General features: G+C 37.5%; 1 protein-coding gene across 1 annotated transcript; it reads left to right on the forward strand.

Annotated features, from left to right (window-relative positions):
- The first annotated feature begins 1,421 nt into the window (after positions 1-1,421).
- srpx (sushi-repeat containing protein X-linked) lies at positions 1,422-13,676 on the forward strand. The gene is made up of 10 exons (XM_056754573.1): positions 1,422-1,577; positions 6,206-6,253; positions 6,640-6,831; positions 8,298-8,474; positions 8,578-8,704; positions 8,783-8,904; positions 9,035-9,214; positions 9,442-9,575; positions 11,417-11,538; positions 13,227-13,676. Exons 1-10 carry the CDS (start codon positions 1,511-1,513, stop codon positions 13,402-13,404), a joined length of 1,347 nt encoding a protein of 448 aa, XP_056610551.1. The 5' UTR covers positions 1,422-1,510; the 3' UTR covers positions 13,405-13,676.
- Positions 13,677-13,812: the final 136 nt, after the last annotated feature.

Below are 13,812 nucleotides of genomic sequence, written 5' to 3' on the forward strand. Positions count from 1 at the left end.
AGAACAGGGGAAAGAGGAAGATGAAGATGAGGAAATGGAGGAGGATGACATTGAAGAACAGAAAGCAAACAAAGAAGCCATTTTTAACAGGAGTGAAGAAGATGAGGAGGAGGGTGATGAAGAAGACACTGAGAGAGGAGAGCAAAAAAAGACAAGGCAAAAAATTTATCAAAAACGTGAAGACAAGAAGCACAGAAAGATGAAAGGAAAATAAAAATATATGAAGACAAAAGTAAGGAATAAAGGACAGTGAGGAAGAGGAGGCTGCCAAAATGGAAGAACAGAAAATGGAGACACGGGAAGAAAAGTTTGGAGAAGAAGAAAATATTGAGATGTCAGAGACACAGAAAAAAGAGGAAAATGAAGAAGAAATAGAAAGTGAGGAAAAAGCCACACAGAAAGAAGAGAGTGTGGAAGAAGAGGATGAAGGAAGAGGCTGAGAAAGATGAGGGAGAAGCTGAGGAGGATGAGGAAGAAGCTGAGGGGGAGGAGGAAGAAATTGGGGTGGAGGAAGAAGGCGAGGAAGATGATGAAGAATCCGAAGAAGAGGAGGAAGGAAGCTCAAAGAAGAAATAAGTGATTTTTTATGCTATAGGCCAAATCTCAATTCAGTTTATGTTTTGATTCAATCTAATATGGTTTCTTTTTGTGGCATGGATTGAATACATTAAAGTGCCTTGACCGAAATCATTCTGCACATGAATTTACACAAACTCTCTATTGATCACGAGAATATTGTTTATCACTTTATAGCAAAGTGTAGGAATTTATTTCTGTATATTGTAGGCTAATATTTTATACGCACTGTTAAAATTGCAGTTCAGGGGGAATATAACGAGAAAAGACAGGAATTTCCTTTTCTACAAACTGGTCTATCATTACCAGCATACCAGACCAAATGCAATAAATTTTAATGACAGATTACTGTATTTATGTTTTCATTTGTTCAGAAAATAGTCTCAGAGATATACTGTAATGTTATTCACTGTTTTAGTACAATTTTGCTAAAGGATGTAACAAAGATTGTGTGTATTATTCACAAGGTTTCGATAAGCATCCTAAGATCTAATGACACAGTTCATTCACTGTATTTTTTCCAAAGTAACTACAACCAATACATCACCATTTCTAATTAAAAGTCTAGATCGACCCAACTGGAATTTCTGTCATAGTTTGAATCCTGTTCTTGACTTTTTTATTCAAAGCAAAGTTCGCAAGTGTAGATTTGTCACACTTACATGTTACATGTTTTATTAAACATGCGTTATTTTTATTCTATCTTTCTTTTATTTAACACACTGATGTTTTGTAATGACGTAGGCATACATACATTTTAATGTCTAAAACGTTTGCGGCCAGTGTTATGTTTACACTTCTGGACTGGATCCGACAGTCCACGCGCAGATGCGCGCGGTCTCGTGTTTCTGAAGAAAGGAGGCGGGTCTGTGCTCTCTGGCTTTAGCGCAGGAATGCACCGGAGGTCTCCCAGCAGCTCCTGTACTTCCTAAAGATGGATACCTGGACGTGTGTGTATGTGATAGTGTTACTTCAACTGGCTGGGAGTTTCGCGTACGATGGTAAGACATTCATCCAAAATCATCATCATGAGTCGCGCGCTATATAATTTTGAGCAATATTTATTAAACTAATGCGAAGTCTTGCAAACTCATAATAGCCTATATATCGAGTGCCAGATAGGGCATTTAAATTTTGTCTTGTTGATTCTATTAGCTGTAGTGTATTAGGACACATGTTATTTAAACAGCGCTCATAGTGTTTACGTGGACGCTTTTGGGGCTTCGGTTAGGGGGAGTGAAGGGTAACTAAACCAAAGGAGAAAATAAGACACTGGACTCTTTCATATGCATAATAAGTTATGCTACCAGTGGGACACTGCGCACCTCTGCTTACTAAAGCAAGCTGCATGTCCTTTGTATAGTGTGCATGCATATTGTTTCAGACTGTTTTATTTTTTGTATTATATACTGCTGTTGTTTGTCAAGCATTCAATGTACATATTGTCGACATGGTAAATATTATGAATATTAAAAAAAAACGTTAAAAAAGTATCTGTGATTAAAGCCAGATCAATAACGTCACTGGAAGTGGATCAGGAGTGCTGTGTGCTTCTTTTGGCTGCCCTTGAACTGAGTAAAACAAAGTTTATGTTTGTATGCACGAAGGCACATTTTGATTTCACGGAGAAAATCTGTGGTCTTTCATTCACTTATGTCTTTTCAAACCAGGATGAACAACACTTAGAGATGCACCTTGGGAAAAAATTAATCTTTTTTTTCAAATGATATAACCAGTCCAATCCCCCCGAAAAAGACAAACAGTGCAACACAAGTATGAGACTTACAGCGGTGTAAAAATTTGGTCACACTTCTTTATATGGGGCAGTTCTCGCTATTAGCAAACAGTGTTGGGTAAGTTACTCTAAAAAAGTAATTAATTACTAGTTACTCATTACATATTCAATAGTGTAATTAGATTACTGTCCAAATTACTCTGTCCAAAAAGTATTTAGTTACTCATTACTAATTACTTTCTATATCCTACATCAACCTTGATTTGTTAAGCGATTCAAGGATAGACATGAAACATATATTTAATTCATTCAAATAAATAATATTATTAACTGACCAAAGTATTACAAAAGTAAGACCTTGAATTTTGATGTCCATTACACTATTGCACATGCATATATTTCACAAAGTATTTAGTTTAATTACATCAAAAGTAACTGTAATTAAATTACAGAAAACATATGAGTGATCCCTTACTATTCTTTTTCAAGGGGAAAGTAATTAAATTACAGTAACTAATTACGTAGTAACTAGTTACACCCAACACTGTTAGCAAAACAGTAAATAAGACTTTTCCCCCTCTATACTCTTAATTTGTTGCTTATTAATAGTTAGTAAGGTAGTTGTTAGGTTAAGTTATTCGGTAGGATTAGGGATGTAGAGTATGTGCTTTATAAATACTAATAAAACAGCCAACACGCCAATTATAGGCACGCTAATAACAACTAGTTAGTGAGAATTTCCCCCTGTACTGGAGTGTTAACAAGAATTATTCTAAACATCTAGTAATCTATATAAAAGTAATAGTTATATACATATATAGTGTATTCTATTTTTATTTTTATTTAATAAAATATTGTGACGCAATTTGTTCATACAGTTTCCTTTTGACTTTTACTCACATTCACCATATGCACCACACCACCTTGAAGCCTTAACTGTTTCTGGGCCAAAGATGTATTTTTTCTGTATTAACTCATCAAGCAAACAGTCCTGCTTGGACTTGCTTGAACATGTTTACACTTTCTATATTTCATGTGCTTATGGAAACACACAATTCAAGCAGATTACCAGGACCACACTAAAAATGCCGATTGCTTTGTGGTGTTGTGGTATATTTTGACATAGAACGCTGTCATTGTAAAATCGAGGCGCACATATTTTGCGCACCAATGGCAATGGTGGGAAAATGTGGTCTGTGTGAGGTTGTGGCTCAAACGATTAGGTTGTGGTGTGGGGGCTTCAGCCTGTGGTGTATTTACAAATACAACAGACCCTCGCAGTCCGATATCGTGTTTATGATCACACATAAACTAACCGGCAGTTAAAGAAATGGTGCATATTGATTTACCTCAATCATTGTGCGTTGTTTATTCACAAAGACTGGGTGGCTATTCGTGTTTGTGTGGTTTATAACTTTGTGAACACAAACACAGGCTTTTCCTATGATGTACACATGTGAGATAGAATAAACACAGTCTGTCCACTAAGCACTGTCCTGACTTGAACCAGTGTGTGCGATTTCTTGCGGCCATTTGTGAAATGTCCAAGTGCTTAGACATCTGTGGATCATCTAACAATATTAATTTAATAATCCAACAATTTTTTGTGCTTCAAATTGAGATTTGAGTTGCAACAGTGTTTGAGGAGATCCTGTTCTTTAAACAGTCTGTCTAAATCCATGGGATTTCTTGCATTTGGTGATCATATATGGCTCTACTAGCATTTATTAAAACGCCGCCCCGAGTGTGTACAATTACAGCGCGTTGGCTTTGTCAAGCCTTGCTTCTGGGATGCTAGAACTGTTTCAGATGATGAACATGGGGAGCCTGAGGGATCTTTTGTGTTCAGCACTGATGACTAATAACTGCACTCTTCCAGCCCGGAGAGAGGGGTTTTATTTCAAAGTTGCAAAACGTCTCGCGGTCCCCCAGGATTTAGAAAGAGTATGTATAAATGTCTTGGTAGAAAGTTTTCTGTAAGTGGAAAATCCCTCTTTTAAAGTGTATGTATGTGTGAATCTGTGCCAAGTCAGTGAGTATTCTGGGTTACACAACGTTCTGCTGAGCTAAACAGAATGGAACAGGAAAACTTATCTGCCAACTGGAGCAATCACACACACACCTACACACAGACGCACACATACATGGTCTCTATGGAGTGTTTTCCATGATAAAAGCTGGAAAATTGTGTCAGTGTAGCGTGTGTGTGTGTCTTTGTTTTAAAGGAATAGATTCCCAAATGTTGTTTTCAGTTACTGTCTCTTACTTGGTTCCAGACCAATGTGATTTTTTCTCTCCTGCGAAACATAAAGATTCAGAAGAACATTCAGAATGAGTTGCTTTTCATGCAATTGGAGAATGTGGACTGGAGCTTTTGAGCATCAAAGATGCAAAAAGAATATCTATGAATTATTATTTTTAGTTATTTTTTTAACAAGTATCTTTATCAATGTCTGGCTTTCCTGTAAATCAGTGGTTAGTGCATGAAACTAGCAATGTCAAGGTCATGGGTTTGATCCCATGGATTGCACATACTCAGAAACAAATATAGTATAATGCAAAGTCGCTTTGGATAATATTGTCTGCCAAATGTATAAATGTAAATATAAGTTAAGACATAAATTGTGTTCTGTTTCTCACTTGCAGGGTGCTCTTTCTTTCTTCTGCAAAACACAAAAGAAGATATTTTGAAAAATGTTTTGTTGACAAAAAAATTGACAGGAAACTGTTTGTCCCTATTGACAAAACCAATGCAAGTCAAGGGGGACCAACGTTTTTCTGTTACCAACATTTTTCAAAATATATTATTTTGTTTTCTGCAGAAGAAAGATTGTCATACAGGTTTGAAATGAACACAGGGCTTGTAAATAATGACAGAATTTTCAATTTGAAGGTGAACTGTTTCTTTAAGGAGCTCCGGTATGTTCATCCAAATGTTTTGTTTCCAAGTACAAAAATATAGATAGCTTTGGAGTGATATGAGAGTGATTAAATTATGAAACAAGTATCATTTTAGCTTGAAGAGTTCCTGTGAATCTGCATTTTCTTGAGTTCTTGTTAGTCCTCTCAAAGAGCTTTGATCTAACTTGCCGTGTGATCTGCCATCCACTTGCACATACACGAGAGAAAAAGAGAACCAAAGAGAATAGGAAGAAGAATTTTATATGCAAGGAATGCCGAATCGTGTTTGATCTGTGTCTAGGAGTGTTACTGGGTAATAGAGTTTCTTATTTGAAATGGTCGTAAAAAAGCCCCATATTCAGTTTCAGTTGAGTACTGATATTGCGTTTTGAGATTACGGTAAGTGCGAGGCACCGAATTGGATGGAATAGAGTGCAGAAATGTGTTTCTGTTGGAGGCTGTTTATGTTTTTCCACAGCATGGTGTCCGGAGAAGAAATTATACATAGACTGACATTCGGCATAAATAAGCAACACAAAACTACTAATTTGGCCTCCGAATGAAGCCGTGCCAGCATCTACTCCATCTATTACACAGTGCCAGTTTCCTTATATAATGATAGATGCTATTTATGTGGCATGCCATTTTTACTGCATCTCTGCATGACACACTATAATTCACTGCGCTGCCTGCAGGAGGCATTGTTGCATTTGTGCCGTTTTGCAGTCAGAAATGCAACAAGCCCATGTTCATCCTCTCTCAAACTGAACATATCAGACATAAATATAACAACAATGCATTCCATTCTGGAGCTAAATGGTGTTTTATATTTATATTACCATATAAACTGAGTCATATATATTATATATTTATTATGGTTAGTTGTTTTCTAACAGAGTCACTCAGAATGCTTAGATTCTAATCGAGCTGAATCTAAGATTCTGTGGTGATTCCAACTGTCTCTTGCTTCTGCTGTCCTCAACTATTTTACAGGCTCTGGACACTGGCCATACACTGATGATGAAGACGTGCGATACACAGGTGAACACACACAAACACTCATTATTCATTTCCAGTCTACTCCGCACAATCCGTTCACCCACAAATATTAAGCCTATGTTCACTCCATAACCACTCGTATCACATCTTAAGAGATGAGCGCTGCTGTCAGAATGTATATCCACATCTACGCCTCTGACTGCCAGCTCAGATCACTATATTACTGCTTCCTCTTATTCTCTACCTGTGTATCTTTGTTCACAATTCCTCCATGTTTGGTTGGATGATGACAGTTGTCAAGGTAAGTACACTGTATAAGGTCATGTGTATATATAGCGTGTATAAAACTTGTGCCGGTTTGAGTTGATGTATTACTGCTGATCTAGTTTGAACTTGCTTGCAAATGATGATGTATGTCTCAATTCTAGGTGTGCCGTGGTGTGCTCCGGTGAAAGTCAAACACGGCCACATCAGCTGCCAGACACCTCGCGGGGAGCGTTACAAGAACGTCCTGGGAGCTCGGTGCAAGATCCGGTGTAAGACAGGCTATGAAATGTACGGAAGCAGCGAGATCCTCTGCATGGCCAGCAAGCAGTGGTCGGGAAACTACGCCTGCAGAGGTCTGACTTTACCCTTCACACAATCTGATTATAAAATCATGTTTCCTTGGGATGAAAATCTCTAAATGAAGTATACTGCAAAGTCACTATTATATTTATTGTATAATACACAAGTTAAGACTAAAGGGAGGTAAAAGAGGAGTTAAAGGGAAAGGGTTTCATTTCTGCGCCTCTGGAGACACAAATGTAATTTAAAGGCGGGGTAACCGATTTCCGAATTACGTTTTAGACAACTGAGTCGGGCCGAGTACCAAAACAACCAATCAGCAGTAAGGTGCACAGGACGGACATTAGCGGAGCCGAGCGCTGACGAAAGCGAAAGATGGGGGTAAGGGTGTGTTTGTTTTGGTGATTTGAACATCAACAATGGCTATTAGAAAACGGACACCCTGCCTTTAAAGGTTTCCCCTGTCTCTCTTCCACTGGTTGGACAAACAGATTCCTTTAGACATTCCACAGTAATGGCCAAAAATGATGTCTGTGGGGGCATATTTTTACAATATTTGCTTTTAAAGGTCAACTGAAATTTAGCGGCATCTAGCGATGAAGTTACAAATTGCAACCAACAGCTCACTTCACCCCTTTCGAAGTACTAAGATGGCTGACACAGGACAAAGATGTTGTCACGTTTTCGCTTCTTTGCTGAAGGAGATCTCATATTTGTGAAACACGTTCTGAAGACCAGTTTGTTCGTTTAGTGCTACTGTAGAAACAACATGGTCGCCTAAATTCCATGCAGGGGGACCCGCGGTGTGTGTACATAGAAATAGCTCATTTTTAGGTAATAAAGACATAACGTTTCATTATGTAAGGTCTTTATACACCTCTGAAGACATAGTTATGTATATTATATTGCACTTCTGTTAATAGAGCCTCCAAAAGATTACACTCAACCTTTAATTCCTCTTCATGTTAATTAAACCATCAGATTACGACTATTGAGGACTATGGTACAAAATGGACAAAATACTAAACGTTTAGGATATTTATTGGACAACATTTTTTATCTACAGCATATCAGGGAATATGGATTTTATTTAAATATACAAAAAATTGCAAAGCACACAAAATAGCTCCAGAAACAAATAATTTGTTGATACTCTTGTGTAGTAATATTTTAAATATTTTCTTAAATTCTTAAACTCTCCTTTGCTCAGTTTACACTCACTGTACAACTATGCAGCGTTAATAAAAAAAAAATACATCTTTAATATCAAATTCCACGTTGAAATCACTTTTAAACACAACGGTGTATATGAAAATCTGTGTCAGAGTGAATTCATTTAATTTTTTTACTCCTTCGTTCACATTGGTTTTCAATAGCTCAAACCTTCTTCATGGGATCTGTGAAAAACAGGAAATCCCAATGCATATCAATCAAAAAACTCATATAGGTTGCATTGATGGCAGTGATTGTCTGCTGAAAATCCATTTTGAACCAATGAATGAATGAATCATGTTCTCAGAGGTCCGCTGTCCTAAACTGGCCATGCCGTCCAATGGAGGTTTCAAGTGTTCAGACGGGTCCTATTTTAATTCACGCTGTCAGTTCTTCTGCTCGCCGGGCTACACACTGCAAGGAGACCGCAGTGCCACCTGCCAGAGCAGCAGAACGTGGACCCGTGGCAACTGTGCGTGTCTGGGTGGGTGAAACAGCCATTCATCACTCGCAAACTTAATTTCACATCCACAAATAAATCGCTGCTGCTACAATTGACTTGCTGCTGCCGGTGTTTTCTTCCTCAGATGTGGATCCTCCTGTTATTAAGTGTCCTAATGTAAAGGAGAAGACAGCTGAACCTGGGAAACTGACAGCTAAATTCACATGGGATACACCAGAGGGTAAAGACACGGCAGACGGCATCTTAACAGAGTGAGACATCCGTTTATTATGCTGCATTTAAACGTATGCACGTGGTAGATGTCTATAGGTTTTAAATCTGTGTTGTAGTGTTATATTGAAAGGAAAGCCGTCAGGGACTCACTTTCCGGAAGGGAATCATAAATTATCATACACTGTTCTTGATCGGGCCGGGAACAAAGCTTCCTGCAGGTTCAACGTTCGAGTGAAAGGTGAGTCATGAATGCGCCATAAACTACATTACTGCTTCTAATGGGCAAGACCAACAAACTTTCCTCGTACAATACTGAAAATGCACCTCACCGCATGGAATGTCATGAGTGTTTGTTACGTGTGTTGCAGTACGTCGCTGTACTCCTCTTTCTGTCCCTGACAACGGCTGGGTGAAATGTGACAGCGCGGGTGATAATTACGGGGCCACATGTGAATTCCGCTGTCTGGGTGGGTACGAGCTGAGAGGAAGCGCTGCCAGGGTCTGCCAGTTTAACATGGAGTGGTCCGGCTTGGAGACTACATGTGTTGGTATGGAACTAATATTAACAGCTGATAAACAAATACATCGGCTAAGCAAGAGAAAAATGCTTTATTTCTTATATGTCCTTGTGTAAAAGATTTTATAGCATATTATGATATAGAAACATAAGTTTATCAAAGGATAACCCCATAATCCATACAAAGTTCATCAGTTTAAACTTGAGTTTGATCTGACTGCTGCTGTCTCACTCTCTGAACTTTGATATTATTTACAGCCATGAATATTAACGTCGGTGTGCGGTCGGCTGCTGCGCTACTGGACCAGTTCTATGAGAAACGACGACTTTTGATCATCTCTGCCCCCTCGGCAGCCAATCACTACTACAGATTCCAGATGACAAATTTACAGGTAAAAATTAATGGAATACTCCACCCAAAAATTCTGTTATCGTCAAACTCACCCTCAAGTTGTTCCAAATCTGTATTCATTTCTTTTTGTTCTGATGAACACAGAAAGATATTTGGAAGAACGCTTGTAACTAAATAGTTCTTGGCCACCATTGACTACCATAGTAGGAAAATTTGCTTTGTAAAAAAAGAAGATATTTTAAAGAAAAGCAAACAGCTCTGGGGCACCTTTGACTACCATTTAAATTTTTCCTACTATGGTACTCAATGATGTCCCAGAAATGTCAGTTGCTAACATTTTTCCAAATATCTTTCTTTGTGTTCAGCAGAACAAAGAAATGTTTACAGATTTGGAACAACTTGAGTGCGGGGTAATTCATTTTCATTTTTGGGTGGAGTATCCCTTTAAATGTTTCTTAACACTAGGGCTGTTCGATTCTGAATTTTTTGGAGTCTATTCCAATTCTTGGTTTGGGAATCAAAAGAATCGATTCCAGGAATCGATTCCCAGCTGTGGTTTTCGATTCCTGCTCAATTCCCTGTTTTACTACAGATTTTTATTTATTAGGCTATAGAAAAATACACATTTTTAATGCATTACAATTTTCTAAGCTGTCACTTGAATTGTTTATTGTCTCTATAACAAAAACCTTAGCCAAATATGTCGATCTTGTCCTGCAATTCCAATATGTAAGAATACTGTTCATATTAATATTACTGTTAAATGCAAGTAGTGCAGACAGGTGTTGAAAAAGTTCTGTGCAGCTTTAACAGCTTTAAAGAGACCGTGCTTTTCATACATGTAATTCTCTTCACGCTCATACTGAGCTCATCGAGAGTAAGAGAAGAAGGTCTGTTTACAGTTCATCTTAATAGACAAACGTACTTATTAGGTTAAATGTGTGTACACATGTACAGTATCTACTGTATATCCGCATTATGTGTGCAACAATGTTTTGTTTTATGGATGCAGAATATTTTATGTCATTCCACAGCTCTAGACTTCATTCATCAGTTTTTTCTGAAGTCTGCACTGTTTTAGGCAAGAAACTAATGTGATTTAAGGAGCTAAGGTGCGGGGCTTGCGCTTTTAAATGTTCTTAAAGCTCGAGAGTCGATTCCTTTAATTGAATCGATTTCAACCTTTTGATTCGTCTCTCGATTCTTAACGCCTTGGAATTCCCAGCCCTACTTTACACTAAAATCACACTCTGGATGTAAAGCTGCTTGCTATGGTTAGGTGTTAAAAAAGGTCAAAAAAATATTTTGGATGTTATTTGGTCCTGATTACAATATTTCTTAACAACGTCTTTGATCCATTTCCGTCAACAGAAAACTATTACTAGAAATGCGCTGATAAACTTTTATTAGGTGAACTTTTAGGTGTACATTAGCATACAGATGGATTCAAAACCTAATAGGCACAGACTTAGGCCTACCCACACAAAATTTACATTTTAATTTGATCTTCAAGGAACAGAAATAGATAAAGGATCATGCTTCTAGTCATCTAGAATTCAGCTAGGATAATTTTTTTCATAGATTAAAAATAGCTTTTAACTTTTAAACAGAAGTAATTGAGAGCATAAGAGGATGAGCAACGGGACATATGTCGTCAGCAGTCCCTTCGCTCGCCCTCTTATGCTCCCGATTTCCACCGTGAGATATGCGAGACTGGTGTGCGCATAGCTGATTCCAACTTTCACTCACGCCAACGGCCCCGCCTCACGGCATCAGTCCCGCCGTCCTCATCACATTCGCAAACTGGCAATACTACGTGAAGTGGTTCAAAACATCTCCCTTTAAAACGCTATTGGTTTCTGTGTTGTGTGTGTGGTTCAGCATGCACAGTGTGGTCTGGACCTGAGACATGTGACAGTGATTGAGCTGGTGGGGGTGTATCCAGCTCAGCTTGGCCGTATCAGACACAGACTCATTCCTCCAGGACTGGCTCTACAACTCAGGTACTGCTTTTAAGACCTTGATATCAGTACTTGAGAAACAGCACTGCATTGATCTTGTTTAAATTATCACAATACACATACTACAATTTTACTTAAGGATTTAATTATACAATCTTTCTTTTAAGATAATTTAGCCATAAGTGTGCTGTTCATTTTTGGTCTATAAAAACAATACAAATAAAATATGTATTATAATATTTAACATAATTAAAAATAACATTATATTTTGATATAGAATTGTGTCTTGTAGTTGTCCGGTTTTGCCGCCTATAGCCAGTTTTACACTGCAAAGATGTTGTTTTATTATGAGTTGATATTCACGAACAGCCGACAGAAAACAAGAAACCATCACAGAAATCACAGAATTAGCTTTTTTTCATTAAAACCATTACAAAAATCCTTTCTGCAGTGTGTTTTGGGCATTATTTCATTAGGGTGATAATGGTTCCCATCTGCCAGAGAAAAACCCACCAATAGAATCCACCAAAAACCACCCTGCTGAAAAAAACCAACAGAAACCAATACAGAAATGCTGATGGTTTCCATCAAAATATCATTATGACCCATTAGCTTTTTCCAATAAAACCATTACAAAAATCCTTTTTGTAGTGTGTTTTGGGCATTATTCCAGTAGGATTTAACATCTCACCAATAGAATCCGTATCATACCAGTAGAACCATGACAGTTTCTACTAAAGCCCGAACAAATCCCTTCTTAAATGGTTTCTATTGTTTTTCTAGCAGGAGAGTTGACACCATTATAGTTTCCAATAAAAGCAAGATAATTCCGATTATACCCATTAAATCTCATAAAATCACATTTTCTATTTTTTTAGAGAAGGGTTCCCTGCTGAAGAAACCCAATAGAAACCCAAAAGAACCCATAACAGAAATTCTAATGTTTCTATTAAATATTTTAATGGAAACCATTAGAAAATCTGGTAACACTTTAAGGTTCCTTTTACAAAGCATTTGTCGTTTACAAATACATTATAAAGCAGGTATAACTGCTTAAATAAATAGGAATTCTAACAAAATACCTGGCAAATAGTGAGCAGTTTTTGACTCACATGTTATAAATGCTTAATTAATGTTTTATTTATTATTTATTAGCAAAATAGGCTGTCAGACTAGAGACTGTAGTGTGTTATGTTGGTTTTTCTTACTATTGTATATTTTATAATTGGTTCACGTGAATCCGCTATATTAAGGCACACATTCATGGTTTGCTAACATTTATCACTCCTAAGATTTTTCTTCAAGTTTTGATGTTGTGAATGAATGAAAAAACATGCAAGTTAAAAATGTCTCACTATTTGGCATGTATTTCGTGAGAATCACCCCTTTTATTAGTGCAGTAATATCTGCTTTATAATGCATTTGTAAATGACATATTAATCATTAATGAACACATTTATAAATGCTTTATGAAGGGAACCTTAATGTAAAGTGTTACCGAAATTCTGTAATGGTTTCTGCTGTTTTTTTCTGCATGCCACAACAATTTAAGGGAATGCAAATTTGAATGCAGCTCGGTGTTGGAAATAATTGGGCAGTCATTGTTGGTCTTACGAGGAAATTGTTTAGTTAATTGCGCCCAACTAACTGAACACAAATGCAATCCTTCTGTAGATGTGTAACTGAATCTGAACTCATGAAGTGTGCATGCCGTCTTTGTATTTGGTCAGGTTGCTACTGCAGCTCTCTCAGAACTCATTTTCCATGGTACTGCTGGATAAACAGGGGGTGGATAAGCAGCGCTACACCTTCCCAATCACAGAAGCCGAGATCTTTACCACCATCGACACCTTTCCAATGCGGACAGAGGAGGCCTTGCTACAGAAAGAGGCTGGACAGAGCTGCTAGAAACACTTCCTCATTCTTTTCTACTGGGTATAAATCTAACCAAACTACAAGGGTCTGGATAGAGCTGCTACACATCCATTGAAAACACACAAATACACATGTCTCGTAAAATCAAATGCATGAGTGAGTCTCTGTTGTTTGTCTTTTTTTTGAAACTCTACTTTATTTTATGTGTCTTATGTCTCTATTTATGTCAAAATGGACAGTCTACCTTCCTCATGACATGCTACCAAAGCTATGTTAAAGTAATAAAGGCCTTTTTATTGACTGACGCTTGAGAGTATGGGAGTCTGCTTTGGTTTGTAAAATAATTATGTTTCAATATTGTGAATTGAAAGAGGTTTTTAACTACCCATTGCAAAATATGTCTTAGGTCATCACATTGTCAGCAGGACTATGACAGCCAAG

This window comes from Triplophysa dalaica, chromosome 8 (assembly GCF_015846415.1).
Source record: "Triplophysa dalaica isolate WHDGS20190420 chromosome 8, ASM1584641v1, whole genome shotgun sequence".
NCBI lineage: Eukaryota > Metazoa > Chordata > Actinopteri > Cypriniformes > Nemacheilidae > Triplophysa > Triplophysa dalaica.